Source organism: Sceloporus undulatus, chromosome 3 (assembly GCF_019175285.1).
Source record: "Sceloporus undulatus isolate JIND9_A2432 ecotype Alabama chromosome 3, SceUnd_v1.1, whole genome shotgun sequence".
In the NCBI taxonomy this organism is placed as follows: domain Eukaryota; kingdom Metazoa; phylum Chordata; class Lepidosauria; order Squamata; family Phrynosomatidae; genus Sceloporus; species Sceloporus undulatus.
This window is the reverse complement of record NC_056524.1, coordinates 96,044,611-96,063,324: the sequence shown is the minus strand read 5'-3', so window position 1 is coordinate 96,063,324 and position 18,714 is coordinate 96,044,611. Positions and strand designations below refer to the sequence as shown.

At 41.4% G+C, this 18,714-nt stretch overlaps 1 protein-coding gene across 1 annotated transcript; it reads left to right on the top strand.

The window, feature by feature from the left end:
• Nucleotides 1-156: 156 nt before the first annotated feature.
• On the top strand, nt 157-17,572 carry ASMT (acetylserotonin O-methyltransferase). Its single transcript, XM_042460216.1, has 8 exons — nt 157-258; nt 2,784-2,958; nt 5,151-5,280; nt 9,610-9,678; nt 11,135-11,253; nt 13,916-14,056; nt 16,017-16,139; nt 17,361-17,572. The coding sequence occupies exons 1-8, from the start codon at nt 187-189 to the stop codon at nt 17,570-17,572; spliced, it is 1,041 nt and encodes a 346-aa protein (XP_042316150.1). The 5' UTR covers nt 157-186.
• Nucleotides 17,573-18,714: the final 1,142 nt, after the last annotated feature.

The following is an 18,714-nucleotide window of genomic DNA, read 5'->3' as shown; positions in this document are numbered from 1 at the left end:
TGAACCCATAGCAACATGTTTTTGTAGAAAAGAGGCCCCATATCAGCACATTTGTCAGAGCATATGTCTGAAATGGTATTAGTACAGTTAAACAGGACTACGCAGAATGATCTGTGTCCACAAGCAAAAGAAGCTTATTTAAATGAAGACAAGGAAAGAGGATTTCTCACAGATCACTGCAGAAAAATGAGCTCCGCAGAAGACCTTGAATATCCACACATCCTAATTCAGTACCAGAATGGATTTTTAATATCAAAGGTAAGGCAATAACTGAAAAATATTTTGTTGTTGCTGTTACAGCTGTGAATTAAACAGTCTGGAAACTATGTATAGTATTGGCAAAATGGGGAAAACCTTTTAACCTACCTTTCGAAACAGCTTTAATATGAATTAAAAATACAGATGTTGTCAGTGTGCATTGGAATGGATATTGTTATTAGATTATGGAGCAGTATCAAAATAACTAGTTTAAGCTCCCTGAACTAGGAAATTCCAAAATCTCTGTTGGGGCAAGGTCGGTGGAAATCCAAAATTAAAAACTTGACAGGCAAGAAATTTATTTGCCATACTAAATTAAAATGCCTTGATTTTTTTTTGTTACCATTTCTGCTTTAATATGTAGAATGAATAGAATTTGTTAAATCTTCTGTAGCTCATGCCCCTAGCTTCCCCTAGCTTGGCCTAAATGCCATAAAGGCACCAGCTTCTGTCTGATCTTGGAAGCTAAGCAGAGTCAGCTCTGGTTAGTACTTGGATGGGAGACCACTAATGAATATATGCTCTAGGCTATATTTCAGAGGAAGGAAGTGGCAAAACCATTAAATTAATGGGGTTGCCATAAGCCAACAGGTGACTTAAAGGCACACATACAAATATAGAGCTTATGCCCCTACATTGACCTTGTTATCATCTAAAGTTTGTTATCTTTGGCTGTTAACTTGTTGCACTTCTAGTATATTGGTTGGTATAATTGTCTGTTCATAGAAATTTCACTCCATATGACTGATGAAGTGGACCAGAATCCATGAAGTGTCTTTTTCTCAAAGGTGCTACAGGATTCTATTATATCCTTCTAATATTTCAGATGGAAAGAATGTACAGAATAAAAGACAGATCTGATTTACACATGCTAAAATTCTTCACTAGTGTGAAATAAAATGTAGACCTAATATCATCACTTTTCTTCTCCAGTCTGGTTTTTAACATCCTTGTCTGATGAAGAAGTTTCAAAAGTTTGCATTGCATATTTTGTTCTTTTTTAGTTGGTCCCATAAAGTTATCACTGTTTTGTGGATTTTGGACTTTGTTGTATTTTGCTGCATGGCTAACACAGCTATCCCAGAATATATATCCTGCATTTGACATACAGTATTAGCTTTTCTAACAGAGATAAGGAACACAACCTACATTGGCAACTGACTACTGATAGTTTCCCTGCATCTTTCCAAATTTATGCTATCTCTAATCTAGCCAAATGACACTTAAAACTTATTAAAGCTTTATGAAGAAGGTTCACTTTTGTCCCTGAAAACACAGATAATAAAACAAGATCTGAGGTCAGTCTTATCTCATGGACCAGGGGTAGGCAACCTGCGGCCTGCGGGCCGGATGCGGCCCGGCAAGGCCTTGGGACCGGCCCCCGCCCAGTCCTGCCGCCGATTGCCGCCGGAGCCTTTGGCCTCTTGCGTGAGGGCGTGGGGCCTTTGGCCTATCAGGAGAAGGCTGGCAAGGGGGGCAAGCGGCGGGCAAGGGGGGGCAATTGTCTATAGAAGCCTCCGAAACATGCATTTATATTAACATTTTTTAAAAAATCAGCAAATTTTTTGCGTGTCCTCCATTTTTTAAAAAAACCTGTCCTCCATTTGAAATTTCTGTCCAACATTTGTCCCGGTTTATTTATGTATTTAATTTTTTTAAAAATTATTTAATTATTTATTTTTTTGGCTTCGGCCCCCCAGTTGTCTGAGGGATAGCAACCCGGCCCCCGGCTCAAAAAGGTTGCCTACCCCTGTCATGGACAATAATCTGATTTATCTCACCAAAAGCAAACAAACAAACAGAATTTATAAATGAGAGGACAAGACCAACATAGATGGTAACAGAAACCTAGTTCTCCACATTTATTCCAATTATTGGGAGACTGAATTCAGGTGGGCTGGTATTAAATATCACCTTTTAAGCCATTTTATCCAATGCTGAGTTCACTTATCAAGAAGCATTAAGCCATTAGTCTAATCTATCAGTATCTGGAGAAAATATGGGTGAGGTATATATGTAGGAAATCATAAGGAGAAAGAAGTGTTTGTTACTGGGGAAAAACAATAAGGACTTCTGCTTACAGTTGTGACTTTAATATGTTGTATGTTTTCAATTTGTTTCTGACTTATGGTAATCTTAAGGTGAACCTAACATCTTGGCAAGATTTGTTCAGAGTGGGGTATACCTTTGCCTCCTTCTGAAGCTGAGAGAGTGTGACATGCCCAAGATTACACAGTAAAGTTTCCATGACTGAGCAGGCTTAAACCACTACATCATGCTTGCTCCTAACTTTAACATACTAGGGAGTTTTGTTTGGTGCAGCAACAAAATATATGAGAGATGTAAATGACACATATAAATCACTACATATGAGCAGTGCTTTGTTGCTACATTAAAGCTTAATCAAAGTTCTATAATGGAAGGTTACATTGTCATTCTACCTTTCTAGTGTAAACACATCTCCCAAGACTGTGTACTCTCTCCTTGTTGGCGACTTTAATTCCCGTTCCTTCCTTTGCCTTTAGGTGATGTTCACTGCCTGTGAACTGGGAATTTTTGATCTCCTGAAAGAATCAGGGAAGAACCTATCCTCAAAGGTCATTGCAGAACGGCTGGGTTGCAGCCTTCATGGAATGGAGAGGCTTCTGGATGCCTGTGTTGGTTTAAAGCTCTTGAGAGCAGAGGTGAACCAAGAAGAAGGTAACATGACCAACCACTCCACTTCTGGTCTCTGCACTCACCAGGTTGTATTACATCAACACGATGCAGATGTTGAAATATGAAAACTGAACATGTGCCCACGGAACTGCAGTGTGTGGGCAAGTTAGCAAACCTTATTAATGAAAAAGAACACATTAAGCTTGGACAAGCTGCATAGTTTGCATTTGTCCCAGCCTGCAGGGAAGGGCAAGTTTCCACCAACCCTATCCCCTGTTGAGTTAGTTGAGTGCCAACTACTTTTGCACTTTGAACTCAGAGGTTATTCAGACAGTGAAAATAATTTTGGTTGAATGTGGGTTGAATCTTTGTTGTTTGCATGCGTTTCAAATGTACCTGAGTAAGTCTTGGGGGAGGGGCTGTAAAAAAAAACCTCACTTAACTCAGGATAATCAATCCTGTTTTTTCCCCACAAGTTTTCCTAAAAGATTTGCATTGTTGGCTATGTGAATAACCAATGCGAATAGACCTGAGATAAACCAGGATAAAACTCTGCATGTGTTCAATGTGTTTTGAATACATCCGCATCATCAACTCCATCTTTATGCGCAGTGCTGACACATGTGAACAACAGAACTCACAGAGATGTGCAGAGATGTGGTTCCGATTTAAAAAAATAGTGTGAACAACAAAACTGGAATGTACAGTGCACCCGTGTCATATGCGGATGCACCATACGCGGATACCTGAAAGCCGCCAGGGAGCCCGTGGGAGCGCACAGGGAGGAAGGGGCGGCACATCCCATTAAGAGTAATGGGGCACGTGCCACCGCACCACCGTGCACCGTGCCATGCACGAGCCCCATTATTTTCAATGGGGCTCGAGCATACGTAGGTTTTTTTACGCGGGGGGTCCAGAATGGATCCCCTGTGTAAAAAAAAGGGCACACTGTATGAGTGAAATTGTTCACATAGTCACACTAACAAAACCAATGTCCTTAGTTTCTAGCAATCAAAGTAACCTGAGTAAAAAGAGGGAAAGTGGTAGTAGGATGGGACCTAGGACATTTGACACGCATCTAAAACAGTGAGACAACAAGGGATTAATTAGAACTGTCCCTGCCAAATCAGGATAGTTGGAGTGTCCCCACCCCCATTAAAAAACAAAAGAAAATGGAATGGGAATGGGAATAGGAAACCAGCCACTTCTGGTTTGGATTTTTAATGTTTTTGTCACATTTCTGGACCAGCTTCAGTCCACAGACAGGTGTATATAAAAGAAGTAGTTCCCAGACCATCTCCCATTGCCTGTTCCAATGTATGTCACGTACAGAGATGGATATTGGAGCAAAGATCCCGATTCAAACTTGTTGTAATGGGCTTTCATCTGGTATTGATTGTACAAGAAAGGATTTGGGGGGTTGAGGTAGCTTGATGAAAATATTGACCCTATGTATAGCTGCTAAAAAACAAACAGATTCCATGTTTGAGGATCAATAAGAAAGGGTTAGGGTTGAAAATGAAACTTCAAATATTGTGCTGCCTTTGTACAAATCTATATTTTGATTACTGAGAAAAATTCTGGACACCACATTTCAAAAATTATATTTCAGAACTGAGAGGGGGATAGAAAGGGATAATACGAATGATTGAGAAAATGGATAATTTCTCTTATAGGGAATACTTACAACATTTGTGATTTTTTTAGGTTAAGAGAAAGGTCAGAATATAATGAAAGTGTACAAATTTGGCATTGGTGGAGCAAGTGGATTCAGTGAGAATTTTGAATGGGTTTAGCATTTGTCCAGAAGATGCCCCTGAAAAATATGTGACTAGAAATGATAAAAATATTAACCTGGGCTGCTGCCACACTTTGATACTGCTTTAACTGTCCCGGCTTCATCCTATGGAAACTTGGCATTTGTAGTTTGATGTGGCACCAGAGGCCTGACAGAGAAGAATAAATATCTCACAAAACTACAAATCCCAGAATTCCATAGCATTGAGCCATGGCAATTAAAGCGGTGTCAAAGTGCATTAATACTGCAGTGTAAATGCAGCCCTGGAACATGGTAGAACTGAAAACTGAATGGGAGTTCTGAATCTGGCTTTGATGTGTTTTCTAAATCCAGTCTTCTTGTGATTAAAATGAAGATGAATAACAAGAGCTGTATTATTATCCACAGTGTAAAGTTCTGATTCTTCCCCTCTCATTTCTTCTTCTTCTTTTTTTAGCTCTTTATGGAAACACAGAAATATCCAATCTCTACCTCACCAAATTGGGTCCCAAGTCTCAGTATCATAATCTGATGTACTACTCCAAAACCATCTATTTGTGCTGGCACTACCTGGCAGATGCTGTAAGGTAAGGTGGATAAGAAGTGATCTTATGTTCCACAAGAGCATAGTGCACTTCTGCAAAGCTCTTTGCTGAGAATCATTGCACCCCCTTTTCATATAACTTTGTATTCAAGGCAGTTGGGGAAAGTAACTGATTCATTCCTAATCATGATCAAAAAATGTTAAAGTGCTTGTTGCTTGCAAAGGAGTACTCAAAGCAGAGAAAAGTTACTATTTTGAATGAGATCCCTGAATCCCAGACAGAGTGATAATAGGGATTCGGAGAGTTGTCACCCATAAAAGAAAAAAAAGTTTCCAAGCTTTGAGACTGCTTCAAAGTTATTACTGTTCATGTTTCATTCTGAACACAAATGCTAAAATCGCAGTATCTCTGAGGACAAAGGTATTGCAGGTGTGAGAAAGTATCTAGGGAACACTTAGTCCTAATAACACTATTTGTGGAAATAGTTCCCTTGGGATACCTGCCAGTGAAGAACAGGCATGTAGGCATTGAGATGCTGTTGTCTGTGTGGAAGAAAACAAAAAAGAAAATGAGATTTTTTTGTGACTGAGAAACAACATATGGTTCTCTGCTTGGGCTCCTGTGAAGTTATTATTATCAGCATCATTATTATAAAGCCCTACTTCACAATCTCAAATGGAATGAATAAGAACTATGCAACTGACATTTTCTGTATGACTATAGATATACAGTAGAAACACATTTAAGACTGCATTTACTCAGGGCTTTTTGAGGCCAGTATTTTAAAAGAAAACAGGCTTGATCATTGGCCCTGGTCTAGAGAAAGCAATAAATAACCAAGAAATGTAGGACACTATGAAATACAGGGTGAAAGCCAAGGAGAGGAAATCTCTAGGCATTTGAAGATATACGTATAAAACTTCCATATATATTTATATAATTTGAAATTAAAGACAAAGGGACTACAAAAGAGGACAGCCAATTATATTTTACATGCTGATATTTTTAAGGTTATATATAATATCAGGCTGCAATTTATTTTTAACTGCTGTTTGTGAAATTGAGGATTATACTTTATATCATTTTTTTTAAAAAAAAAAACTTTTTGAAGTTGTGTAGTGCCCCTGAAGGAGATATTCAGAACATATTGGGCTTGATAAATATTTTTTGTGTTTATTTCTTTCTTAGCAGGCCCCGTACATTTTGAATCTCCTCCAGGGGCAGTATATCATTTAAGTACTGTATAAAGCAGGGGTAGGCAACCTGCGGCCCGCGGGCCGGATGCGGCCCAGCGAGGCCTTGGGACCGGCCCCAGCCTGGTCCTGCCGCCGATTGCCGCCGGGGCTTTTGGCCTCTCGCCTGCAGGGGCAATTGTCTATAGAAGCCTCAGAAACATGCATTTATATTAACATTTTTTAAAAAATCAGCAAATTTTTTTGCGTGTCCTCCACTTTTTTTAACAAAGTGTCCACCATTAGAAAATTTTCTCCTGCATTTGTCCCAGTTTATTTATTTATTTAAATTTTTAAAAATTATTTAATTATTTATTTTTTGGCTTCGGCCCCCCAGTTGTCTGAGGGACAGCAACCCGGCCCCTGACTCAAAAAGGTTGCCTACCCCTGGTATAAAGCATCCAGTGGAAGTTATAGCCTCCATACAAAAATAGTACAGGCATATACTCCTGTCTTCAGTCTCACAAATTTCTCACCCATACAGTATATCTATATTTGAGCTCATAAAGAGATAAGATTTTTCATAATGCTATCATGTTTTACAACATGAGTGGTCAAATTATGGTCCAGTTGTTGTTACACTGCAACTTCCTACACCCCTCCAAGCTATCATTCCATTAATGATGGCAGACTTAGAGGCTGTGCAGACCGCCCCTAAGGGGCAAAGGAACTGCTTTTTGCGGCTCCTTTTTGTACCCTGGAAAGGCCAGATCGGGGCAATGGCATGTGGTTGCTGAAGCCCCTATCTGGTGCAGCTGGAAGCAGCTGCAGGCCGCTCCTCAGGAAAGTCAGTATGGCGGGATACAGACGGGCAAAAGGGGTGTGTTCATGACGTCATGAAGGTATAGCCTTCAGACGGCCCTTACCTGAATGCCGCCATGAACACGCCGCCCGCACGCCCCAAGTGGGAAGAAGCGGCATTAAAAAGGTGCCACTTTTCCCCGCTTCTTTTCTATATGCTGCACAACTGCGCAGCTCCGTCTATAAGCTGCTGCACCGGTATGCCAGAATTGCTACGCCGCTAATTTAAGTTGCCCATTTAAAAGCTCCGTGTCTGCTGCGTCGCATAATGAGTTGGGGTCCTGGAACATGCACAGTTTGCACCAAGGCTCTAATTAGAGCGTCAGATGCCATGCAGATGTGGAAGCTGCAGCACAGCTGCACTCTATTTTAATGCTCGTAACCCTAACCGTAGAGCAACATGTATGCATGCGCTGCTAGAATTGTGGAAAGTTTGGAATATAAAGTGAACCCCTACACACATTCCTGTGCCATTTTCACCTAACAATAAAAAACCGCTAAAACTTTAAATATTTACATATGTACAAAAGAGGTGATGGGGGATGGCAGGGGGACAGCGGTGGCAGCGGCGACAGCTGTGGCTGTGCATTGCAGATTCAGCCAGAGCGCGGGGACCAAAGGAGAGGAGGCATCTATGATGCTGGTGACACTAGCAACGTGCAAGCGGACAAGGATGACAACACCAGCTGATCACCAGTTGGCAGGAGACCACCACTGTTCTTGGCCAGGGCGGGGGAAAAGTTTAAAGGGGCCTGGGCGCTTTAAATATGCACATATGCTTTCTGCCGCCAGTGCTGAGCGCCGCAGCTGCGCAGCTGCGCATCCGCCAACCGGCAAAAGAAAAAAAAAGCCCCGTTTTTGGCTGCCCGTGCGGAAGCTGCCTCTCTCTTTGCAGCATCCTGCGAGGCGGCGATATGGAAACTGCGGGTCAGAAACGGCCCCAGGTGAGGCGTCTTCACTGCCCCCCATGTGGAAGCCCCATACACCTTAGCCACGCCCCCGGGGCGGGCGGTCTGGAGGCTCCGTATTCAGCAGAATACACCTCCAAGACGTCTTCCCCTGCCCGTCTGTATCCCGCCTATATTTCATTAAAGACAGCTTAGACACCATTTAGGTTATTTTACATCTAAATATCAATTTAGTAATAACTATGCATGGGAGAGCCAATTCATTTTTATTAGTGAATGAGGAGTTTTTATTTAATAATGAAATTTAAATATAAAAATTAAAATATAAATACAAAAACAGTTCATTTTTATATATTCCCATTGAAAATTCCACCAAACTCTCTCCTGGCCTGCTGCATTGATGTGTGACCATGAAGCACTTGTCTAAGCTTACAAAACAAGCAAAATCTCCTCTTCTTTGGTTCTAAATTATCATTCGCATGCTGAAAATTGTTAATACCCCAGCTACAATGCTGGCTGATTAGAAGTGAACAGAGTCTGGCGTATTTATTCTTTGACTGCTACAATTCCAGGAGAGTTAAACTGCCTGAAGTTCATTCAAATATGTATATGACCAGAACTGCTCCCCACACAGCCCACTTGAAGAAAGGAAACCCCAACTGCACCAGTTAGCTGTTTGAGGAGGTGGGGGAAGTGGCATGATTTCATTTACTTCCAGCTTTCTCTCCCTTCCTCCTGCACAGCGGTCTGGAAGAGGTAGATAAGATCTGACAGCTGAATGGAAGGGAAGTAAGTGCCCAGAGTGCAGCACCTTGCTTGCAGTATTGAGGGAACAATTCCCTCTGGCTCAATTAAGAATGAGCCTGCTTGGCAACAGCAACCTTCCTCAGAAACTGTTGTGATGGTGGCAGAGGGTGTGGAGAAACACATCTGCTTTCTAAGAGTTCTCTCTCTGGCTTGTCATGTTCATACATATGTGTTGATGATAAGGCGGCTTTTCTTATTTCGACTGGTGCTCACCGCAACTGTAACAGCCTGATCCTTGAAAATTAAGTGCTTTCTCCTTCAATTTAACCTCCCCCCCCAAACTCAAGCTACTTTCTTTTGTGAGCTGACTTGAAAAATCTTCTCATCTCTCTGTCCTCCCTGCCTTTTGTAGCTAATGCTTTTCCAAAATAAGTTTCACATAGCAAGGAGATATGCAGTTCCGGGGCAGTGGCTGGCTCCTATGGCAATGGGAGGTGAATCCACTTTGGGGTTCACCCTGAATTTAAAAGGAGCAATCCAAGGTTACCTTTGGTCCCATCCCAGAAGAAAGGTGGGATACTAAATAAATAAAAAAATATCTTTATTTTCAGGATGAGGGTCAGTACCTTGGATAGCTTTGGGTATGGTGCCAACAGATAATTTGTGCTCTTTTCTTTCCTAAGGGAGGGGAAAAAACAATATCAGAGAGCATTTGGCATTTCATCAAAAGATGTATTTGAAGCACTTTACAGGTAAGATCTCCATGCAGTAACTTAATATTAAAAGTGTAACTTTTGTCTTTGGTAATATACTGTGTGTGTTTTTTAAATAAATCTCAGTGTCAGACTTGTAAAATTGAATATCAGTTACTCCAGCCTGAATCCTATTGATAGTCCCATCTAGAGTAGACCTTCTGAATCATTTGATGAATAGTGAATCAACACTTATGTAAATCCTTTTCATTCAATGCATCTACTCTGGTTGGGAACTCTAATTTAGGCCAGGGGCAGGCAAAAGGTGGCTTTTACATCAGCACCAAGGGCCATTTTTGTGGCTCCCAGATGTCAATAATTCAAATCTACTAAATGGCTTATAGAAGGCATGTAAGCATTTTCATTATGCCCCCCTTCCCATATCATTTTAGGCCCAAGAAACCTTTTCTTAAAATGGGGTGGAAAGAAAATGAATGTCCAGTCACTTTGGGGCTTGACAGACCATCCCAAAAGGGCAGGCTGGAGCCCCCTGTTTTTACTCCTGAGGGAGCCCGCAGCAACCAAACTGTGCGGGCGCCCTCTGCACCAAAAAGAACCTGCTAAAAGCAAGTTCTTCTTGGTGTGCGTGGCCACCATCATGAGTGTGCCATTGGTGCACTGTGGTGTGTTGATGATGCAAGAGCAGTGCCATGATATGCGGACACTGTGCCGTGCCTGCATGATCATGGCGGCCCCTGTGTGGATGGGAGGTCACCATGATGGTGCCGCTGCCACACACTATGACTTGGGAGCGTGTGGATACTCCACACTCCCAAGCCCTAATTTTGGCCCCAGGTTGCCACAACCCAGCAGTCTGTACCAGACCTTTGTGTTGTAAAAAGGGCATTCCTGGGCCTAAAATGCCCCTCAAGGTATGGCAAACACCCCCCAAATGCCTCTTAGAGAACCTCTGGGGGCAAAACATTTGACTTTTTTTTTTGCAGAGGCATGACCTTCCAAGTTCACCTGGGTCATTACTGCATCTTTCTAGCCTCTGATAGTCACCAATCCCTACTGTAGGCCAGTATGTTTTATTAAAGGCAGCTCTAAGGTAGTGAGTTAAGATCCATTGTAATTATATAATAAGTAAAAGTGTGTGTGTGCATGTGTGTATTCATCCTCATGGATCAGTTTCCATACAATATTTAGAGTCCTGCATTTACAAGAAATTCCTCTGTATATGCAGGAGTCCAGGAGTTTCCTATGGGTTTTAATGAACCATTGCATAAATTGACTTTTTTTTTTTCCTACAAAGGATGCATCATTCATGCAAGAAGGACAACAAATCCATTGATTTTCAGATCTGTTTCTGCTTTTGAAATGAATGGGTCAGTCTGCATGGATACTGAACCATAGATGATAGTGTTTAATCTGAGAATTCATGAATGTCACATAATTTTAGTTTGTGTGAATAAATATTACATTGTATATTGCTGATGCAATTTCAAATCTGTAGGTCAGAGGAAGAAATGATAAAGTTCATGTATGGACTGAATGCCACTTGGAGCATATGTGGCAGAGATGTGCTAGTTGCATTTGATCTTTCTCCATTTACTGTGATTTATGATCTCGGAGGTAAGTTAAAGAATTTTCACTTTCTGGCTTATTCAATTATGGAGATATCAAGATGCTTATCCCAAAGTTGTCATGCACACAGCAGCTTGTGTCTTTGGATACATAACTGGCCTAATGAAGTAGAGGGACTACAACTGTGGGTAACTGATTTTATGTATTGTGTGTTGTGTGCCTTCAAGTTCTTCCCAATTTATGGCGTTTTCAAGGCAAAATCATGGGGTTTTCATGGCAAGATTTGTTTAGAGGAAATTTGCCATTGCCTTCCCCTGAGCCTGAGAGGGTGTGACCTGCCCAGGGTCACCAAGTGGATTTAATGGCTGAGTGGGATTCGAACCCTGGTCTCCAGAGTCATAATCCAATGCTCAATCCATGCTGGCCATAGCAGTTAGAATGGAATAATAACACTCTAACAGAAGTGTGATATTGTTGCCAGTTGCAATCTCTGTACTGCTTCAGCTCAAGTAGAGCTAGGCACATCAAGTTCCTTCCCCAGTCTTATTATTATTATAGTGGCTGGCATGTCCTGCTCTACAGTTGTGCTAGCATATGGTGAGGATCAAGAGCCTAATAGCATTTCAGGAAATTCTCAAGGGCTGTGTTCCAGTGGTGGAGAAGTAAAAAAGGTGGGACTAAAAGCACCATCACATTTAAGCTTAAAGTACTCAATGCCCACAATTTAGAGGAGGCACTTCAAGCTTTTAGAAGGGAGGAAAAAACTGCTCAGAAACCGGGAAACTACCAAGTAATGGTGCCATGGGAAAAGGAGAATGGGCATGAGAAAGTTCAAAGGCCTGTACTTCCTCCATCCCCTGAGGGCTGGTTTGGCCCCAAGGCCTGCAGATGCCCACTGTGAACCTAAAAGCTTAGGAGACTCAATTATACAGTATCAAAAGAAGCTGTTTCTGCAGAATAATAAAAGTTGTCTTGCATAGTTCAGCTGTAGTTAAAAGAGATTATTTCAGTTCCTAGTACTTTTTGGATCCCCATGAAGTCTTTTGTAACATATTTTTACTCTATGCCAGGCCCCTTTACCTGGATTGGGGAAAGTGTGGCCCTCTGACTGCTGTTGGAATGCAACTTCCATCTCCCTGGAAGCCAAGTGAGGGATAATGGTGGTTGTAGATCAACACCTTTTAGATGGTCAACACACTCCATATCCCTGGATTACTGGAAACCAACAGAAAGCCTAAAATATCTTTCACTCTTCAGGATGATCAGCTGGCCACTCTTGACTTAAGCCTTTTTCTCACCTTCTACATTGGTACCAACATCTCCACTGCCCCTTTTACTGCCTATGTGTGGAAGGGGATTTATGGTCAAAAGAAGATGTGGCGGAAAGTTATCACTATATGATACAGTCAGGCAAATGTCAGCACTCACCCTGTTTGCGTTGGCAGTACTCTGGCCTATCCCTTCTCTGATGCCTGAATCCCTCACTTTGGTCCCCTTGGTGACCAAAGCATGCCATCATCTTTACTTTCTGAAATTCTGTACACAGATGTTACAATTCCATAGTGCTGCAGGTGACATAAAACATGACTTCTTTGTTGCTGTCATCAAATTGGCATGGGTTTTTGGGAACCCTATGAGTGAAAGAGCTCCAAGACTCTGTTATTAACAGCACTGCTCAAGTCTTGTGAAGGCTGGGGTGCAGTTTCCTTTTGTTTTGTAAGCCATGTTTGAAAACCAGATATGATAAACCACCTCTGAGTATTTCTTGCCTAAGAAAATCCTATGAAAAATAAGCCATAAGTCAAAAGGTGACTATGGGGCTTGACAGGCCACCCCAAAAGGGTGGGATGGAGCCACCTGTTTTAACTCCTGAGGGATGCCACAGCAGCCAAACTACATGGCCTCCCTCAGCAGCAAAAAGAACCCGCTAAAAGTGGGTTCTTTTTGGTATGCGTGGCAGATGCCATGAGTGCACCATTAGCGCATTGTCGCATGCCGATGCTACAAGTGCAGTGCCGCGATGTGTGGACGCTACACCATTCTTGCATCATCATGGCGGCCTCCATGTGGACGGGACTGCGCCATAAAGGCGCCGCTGCCACATGGTAGGGCTCAAAAGCATGCATTCCTGAGTCCTAAAATCAGCCCCAGACTGCCGCTTTCAGCCAGTCTGTACCAGGCCTATGGCATGTATACATATACTTGATATAGAAACAATATCCTGTCATGATGTGGAACACTGTTCACATAGATGTTTATCTGCATGATGAGAGAGAGAGAGCTTTATTACATTACGAGATCCCGTGAGAAAATGGGAGTTAAACATGATTTAAATTAAATTGGAACAGAACTTGCAAATTTGGAAAGTTTATCATACTGAATTGCTGCTAAAATGAAATAACTCGAAGTTAATCCGAACGCAAAACGGAAAAAAACAGCAGCTTTTTAAATTCGGTTCTAAATTTGAAAAGCTGCTGGTTTTCTCCATTTTGCATTTGGATTAACTTTGTGTTATTTCACATTAACTGCAACATTGTGTGATAAACATTGGGCATTTCCAGGTTATCTTCATGTTATATTGCTTTTAACTCTTGTTTTCTCATGGGATCTCGCTAGTGTGATAAACTCCAGACAGAGAGAGAGAGAGAACAGTTTCTGCTATGCCAAGTGTAGGTTATGTCTAAACTTATTCTAATTTTTCTCTGAAAAGGAGGTGCTGGTGCCCTGGCCCATGAATGTATTTCACTGTATCCCAACAGTGCAGTCACAATTTTTGACCTTCCTAAAGTAATAGAAACAACAAAAAAGCATTTTGTATCTTCAGAGGAACGCCGGATTACTTATCATGAAGGTAAATGTGGCTTCTTTAAGGGTTGTGTTTCCTGTGCATCTTGTTTCAGACACAGGCTTACAGCTGGAAAGAAAGAAGGAGAAGAGCATCAATTCCTATGTAAAATCTTTCCCCCTCTCTGTAGGACAGGGGTGGGACCTGGAGCAGAAACATGAGCTAACTCCAGAACCCCAGAGACATGTTTATAGGGTCTTGGCCCACCAGGTGCTAAAAATGGATTTTTTAAAAAAATGAGAATCACAAATTCTGGAAGCTTTGAGATCTGTAACTCTTCTTTAAAACAGTATGTAGCTCATTCTTCTGTTTTGCTCCCCTGGGGTTTTACAAAAATGGTTTTGCACTTTCTTAAATGTAGATTATACCAGAAGTTGATCCTTTGGTATCTTAGGGCTCTCTTGATTCGTCGCTTCACCTTACATCTCACGTGGATGCGACGGTCAGGAGCACCTGTTATCAGCTTTGGCTGATACGCCAGCTGCGACTCTACCTAGGCCGAGGGGACCTTGAAACAGTAGTACATGCTCTGGTAACCTCTTGTTTGGATTTCTGCAATGCGCTCTACATGGGGCAACCCTTGTACCACACTCGGAAGCTACAGTTGGTTCAGAATATGGCAGCCAGACTGGTCACTGGTGTCTCCAGGGCCAGTCATATAACACTTGTGCTAAAAGATCTACATTGGCTGCCAATTTGCTTCCGAGCTCAATACAAGGTGTTGGTTATTACCTATAAAGCCCTAAATGGCTTGGGCCCAGGGTACCTGAAGGACCGCCTCTCTCCATACAATCCGCCCCGCACACTCAGGTCGGCTGGGGAGCATTTGCTTAGAGTTCCAGAGTCTAGATATGTTGTAACATCACAGAGGGGCTTTTCTATCTCTGCCCCCAAGCTCTGGAACTCACTTCCCAGTGAGCTCTGCTCTTCCACCTCCCTTGACCAGTTCAAAAAGGGTTTAAAAACCCATTTATTCCAACAGGCTTTCCCCTAAACTGCCTTGCAGCTAGTTTTCCCCTCTAATTTGTAATTTCACCGCATTGTATTGTTTTATTTGCCGCTGGCAGGATTGTGATTGTGATATGTATTGTTGATGTTTTTAATCTGATTTTTATATGAATGTAACTGTATTATTGATTGCTGTTGCCGCTTTGATCTATGAAAAGCGGGATACAAATAAATATTTTATATTTTATTTATTATTTTTACACACTAACTGCCATGGTTCCATCCATACAAAATCCTGGGACTGGTAGCGTCAGGAGAAGTGTTTAGAATGTCCAGCCAAAGAGCTCTAGTGTCTCACCAAAGTACAAACTCCAGGACTCCATAGGATACAGCCATGGAAATTAATGTGGCATAACAATGCTATCATTGTGGAGCATGAAGAAGTCTCTGGTCTGAATGTCCCTTTAATGACTGAATATAATTGATTTATTGAATGTTCTGAATGATTAATATTTATTTTTAAATAGACACTTAAAATCTTTGTTATGAATACTAACAGTCCCTTCTGAGCCTGTCCTTGCTTTCATTTTGGTGCCAAATTAAAATGTTCCTCCCCCCCCCTGCCCCCAAACATTTTAAAGTTTGATTCAATGATGCAATGCCATCTGTGTGGTTGTAGGATAAAATATTATCAAATCCCCACAAACAAACAGTTTTGTTTCTTGTCCATTGTGTTCTCTGTTGTCCTAATCACAGTGAGATATTAATTAAGTCAGTGGAGTTATTTTCTTGACATTCTTAAACTTGATCTGCTGTTGAGAGGCAATGGTCCATGTGTGTGACAAATTTTGATTTTGCTGCTATGAAAATTCGGGGCAAATTTTTGAGACAAAATTAATTCTTCAGTTGGTCTTTTAAAAACGTTTGCTATATAGATCGTGCTTGAATAACATAGTGTGCTGACTCAACAGAAATCAATGTATTGAATTTGTTTGTTTCCCCTGACATTTCAATACAGGAGATTTTTTTAAAGATCATATTCCAGAAGCTGACCTGTATATTTTAGCAAGGATCCTCCATGACTGGGAAGATGAGAAATGTGTGCAGCTGCTTACAAAAGTGCAAAAGGTCTGCAAACCCGGTATGTATGTATGTGGAAAACAGGATATTACCATATGAGCCCTTTTCTCGCTGCAATCTCACCAGTTAATAAAAAAGGAAACTTACCAGTTTCAGAGCAGCAATGATTGAACGTCTTTTCAACTGCATGACTGAGGCTGCTTCTGCCATTATGTTCTCTTCTTGACTCCACTTAACTTCATCTCCCTGTCCTATTCCCTACACAACATGTCTTTCATTTCAATACAATTTTCAGTTTCTCACACAATTCCTGAATTCTGTTAATATGACTTGAGTTTAAAAGAAAGAAAGAAAGAAAGAAAGAAAGAAAAGGCAATCAGCCTGCTTGGGAATAGTGAGGAGGAGAGAAGATAGGGGGAGAGGAGGGTATACTGACACCATGGAACTGCTAATATTGTAGCTGTCCTGGCAGTGACATTTCACACCTGGGACCAGTGAAATTGCAAGTTCATTGATGAGTAACAATCCAGACTTATTTCACTTTGAGAGTAGACCTTTGACTTGTAGAAATAACATAAAATCCGCATCTCAGTGATCGAGATCTTTATTATGATGTAGGAGATTATTAGACGGGGGAACGAAATGTCCTTGTCCCGTCCTTTTCCTGTTCTGATAGCACAGGCAAGAGAAAATCTTCATATGATGTCATGCTTATCCAGACATTATCCCGTCTGGAAAGTGTGATTGACTGTGATCACGTGAAAGACTTTCAAACGACATTGCGCAGATCCCATCATTGTCCCGTCATTGAAATGGCATTGCCTGACATTTTGTATTAATGGGAGATCGCGTTAATGCAATGCCACTTCAATGACCGGACAATAGCACTGCAATCTGAAAGCCTATTGTGGGATCGCAGTCAAAGACGGGATAAGGACGGGCGAGTGATCCTGTCCTTACCCCTTCCCCACATGATAATCTTAATTTCATGGCCTTTGCGGATGAGCAATTTAAGATCTTTCAGATATTATTGGGTTGCATCTCTTATCAGTCCCAAGCAACAATGAAAGAAGATGGGGCATGAGTCCTATGTGAAAGCCACATGTTGCCTACCTCTATGTAGCATTAAGCATTAAATGAGTGGTACTTCCCAGGTAAACAGTGCTGTCTCTGTGTTGCACTGCTCAGTTGAGGTTGCAAAGCTATTTGGGAGAAGAGGGACAGATTGGGTTGTGTGTTACAGTGATGGGTTGTGTGTTCATGAATCTTATATCCCAACTAGGTGGTGGAGTCCTGCTTATTGAAACACTTCTGAATGAGGACAAAAGTGGACCACTGGAAAGCCAGCTCTATTCTCTTAATATGCTTGTTCAGACAGAAGGAAAAGAGCGGACTGCAACAGAGTATGGTGAACTCCTCACAGCAGCAGGTTTCCAAGAGACTGAAATCAAGATAACTGGGAAGCTGTATGATGCCATTTTAGGAAGGAAATAATTTAGTCTCTGCTGCTCTAGATCATATGTACATGTACACTAACATTGACAATAGAGTATAGTTCCAATGCCCTTCATCCAATTCACAAGTTTAGAATAGCAAAAATCATGCCAGTAGCAATATAACAGCTATGAAATGTTGCAGTATGGATTTGTTTAACTATAGTCTACCTTAAAAGAGTGTCTGCTTGACTCTTTCCCCCCTTCAATTTCCCAAATAGTCTACATAGTACATACAGTATTGGAGGTCTTCAAACGGAGGCTGGATGGCCATCTGTCGGGAATGCTTTGATTTGGATTTCCTGCATGGCAGGGGGTTGGACTGGATGGCCCGTGCGGTCTCTTCCAACTCTATGATTTTATGATTCTATGTAAATGAAGTGCTTCTCTGAGTTGATAAGGACAGATACATATTACTGTAGAAAAGAAACAGTTATACCTATTGATGTCAAAGGGAAATCAATGCAAATGTAATTGTTTTAAGAACTGGTGGGCAGATTGTTTAGAAATTAAAAACAAAGTAATGACAATGTGAAATTGAAGGCTTTCTTGGCCGGCATCCATAGTTTTTTGTGGGTTTTTCGGGCTATGTGGCCATGTTCTAGAAGAGTTTATTCCTGAAGTTTCACCAACATCTGTGGCTGGTATCTTCAGAGAGGCATCTTTCTCTGAAGATGTCAGCCACAGATGCTGGTGAAACATCAGGAATAAACTCTTCTAGAACATGGCCACATAGCCTGAAAAACCCACAAAAAACTAAAGTAATGACACCTTCACATAACAGTGATATCAGCCATTAGATGGTGCTGTTGTGCTACACTTCAACTCAGGATGGCAAATACCAGTGCTCAACATTTTATGCCAGATTTTACTCTTTCACTCATTTTCTAGACGTCCAGCAAGCTAAAACTAAGTTATTTAAACCTTCAGAGAAATGTTGTCAGCAAAAATATGGCTCCTCCTTAATTTGGCAGAACAAACTTTCCTCTGTGACATGTTTTCTTGCAAACTGTTTGTGCAATTTCAACATTTAGGATGGAGCTGACATTTTGGGGTTTTCCCCCTAGATTGCAGACTTATTTATGAAGAGATTTTATTATTTTTCATATTTCATATAGTTGATTGCTTTGATAGAATTTTGTC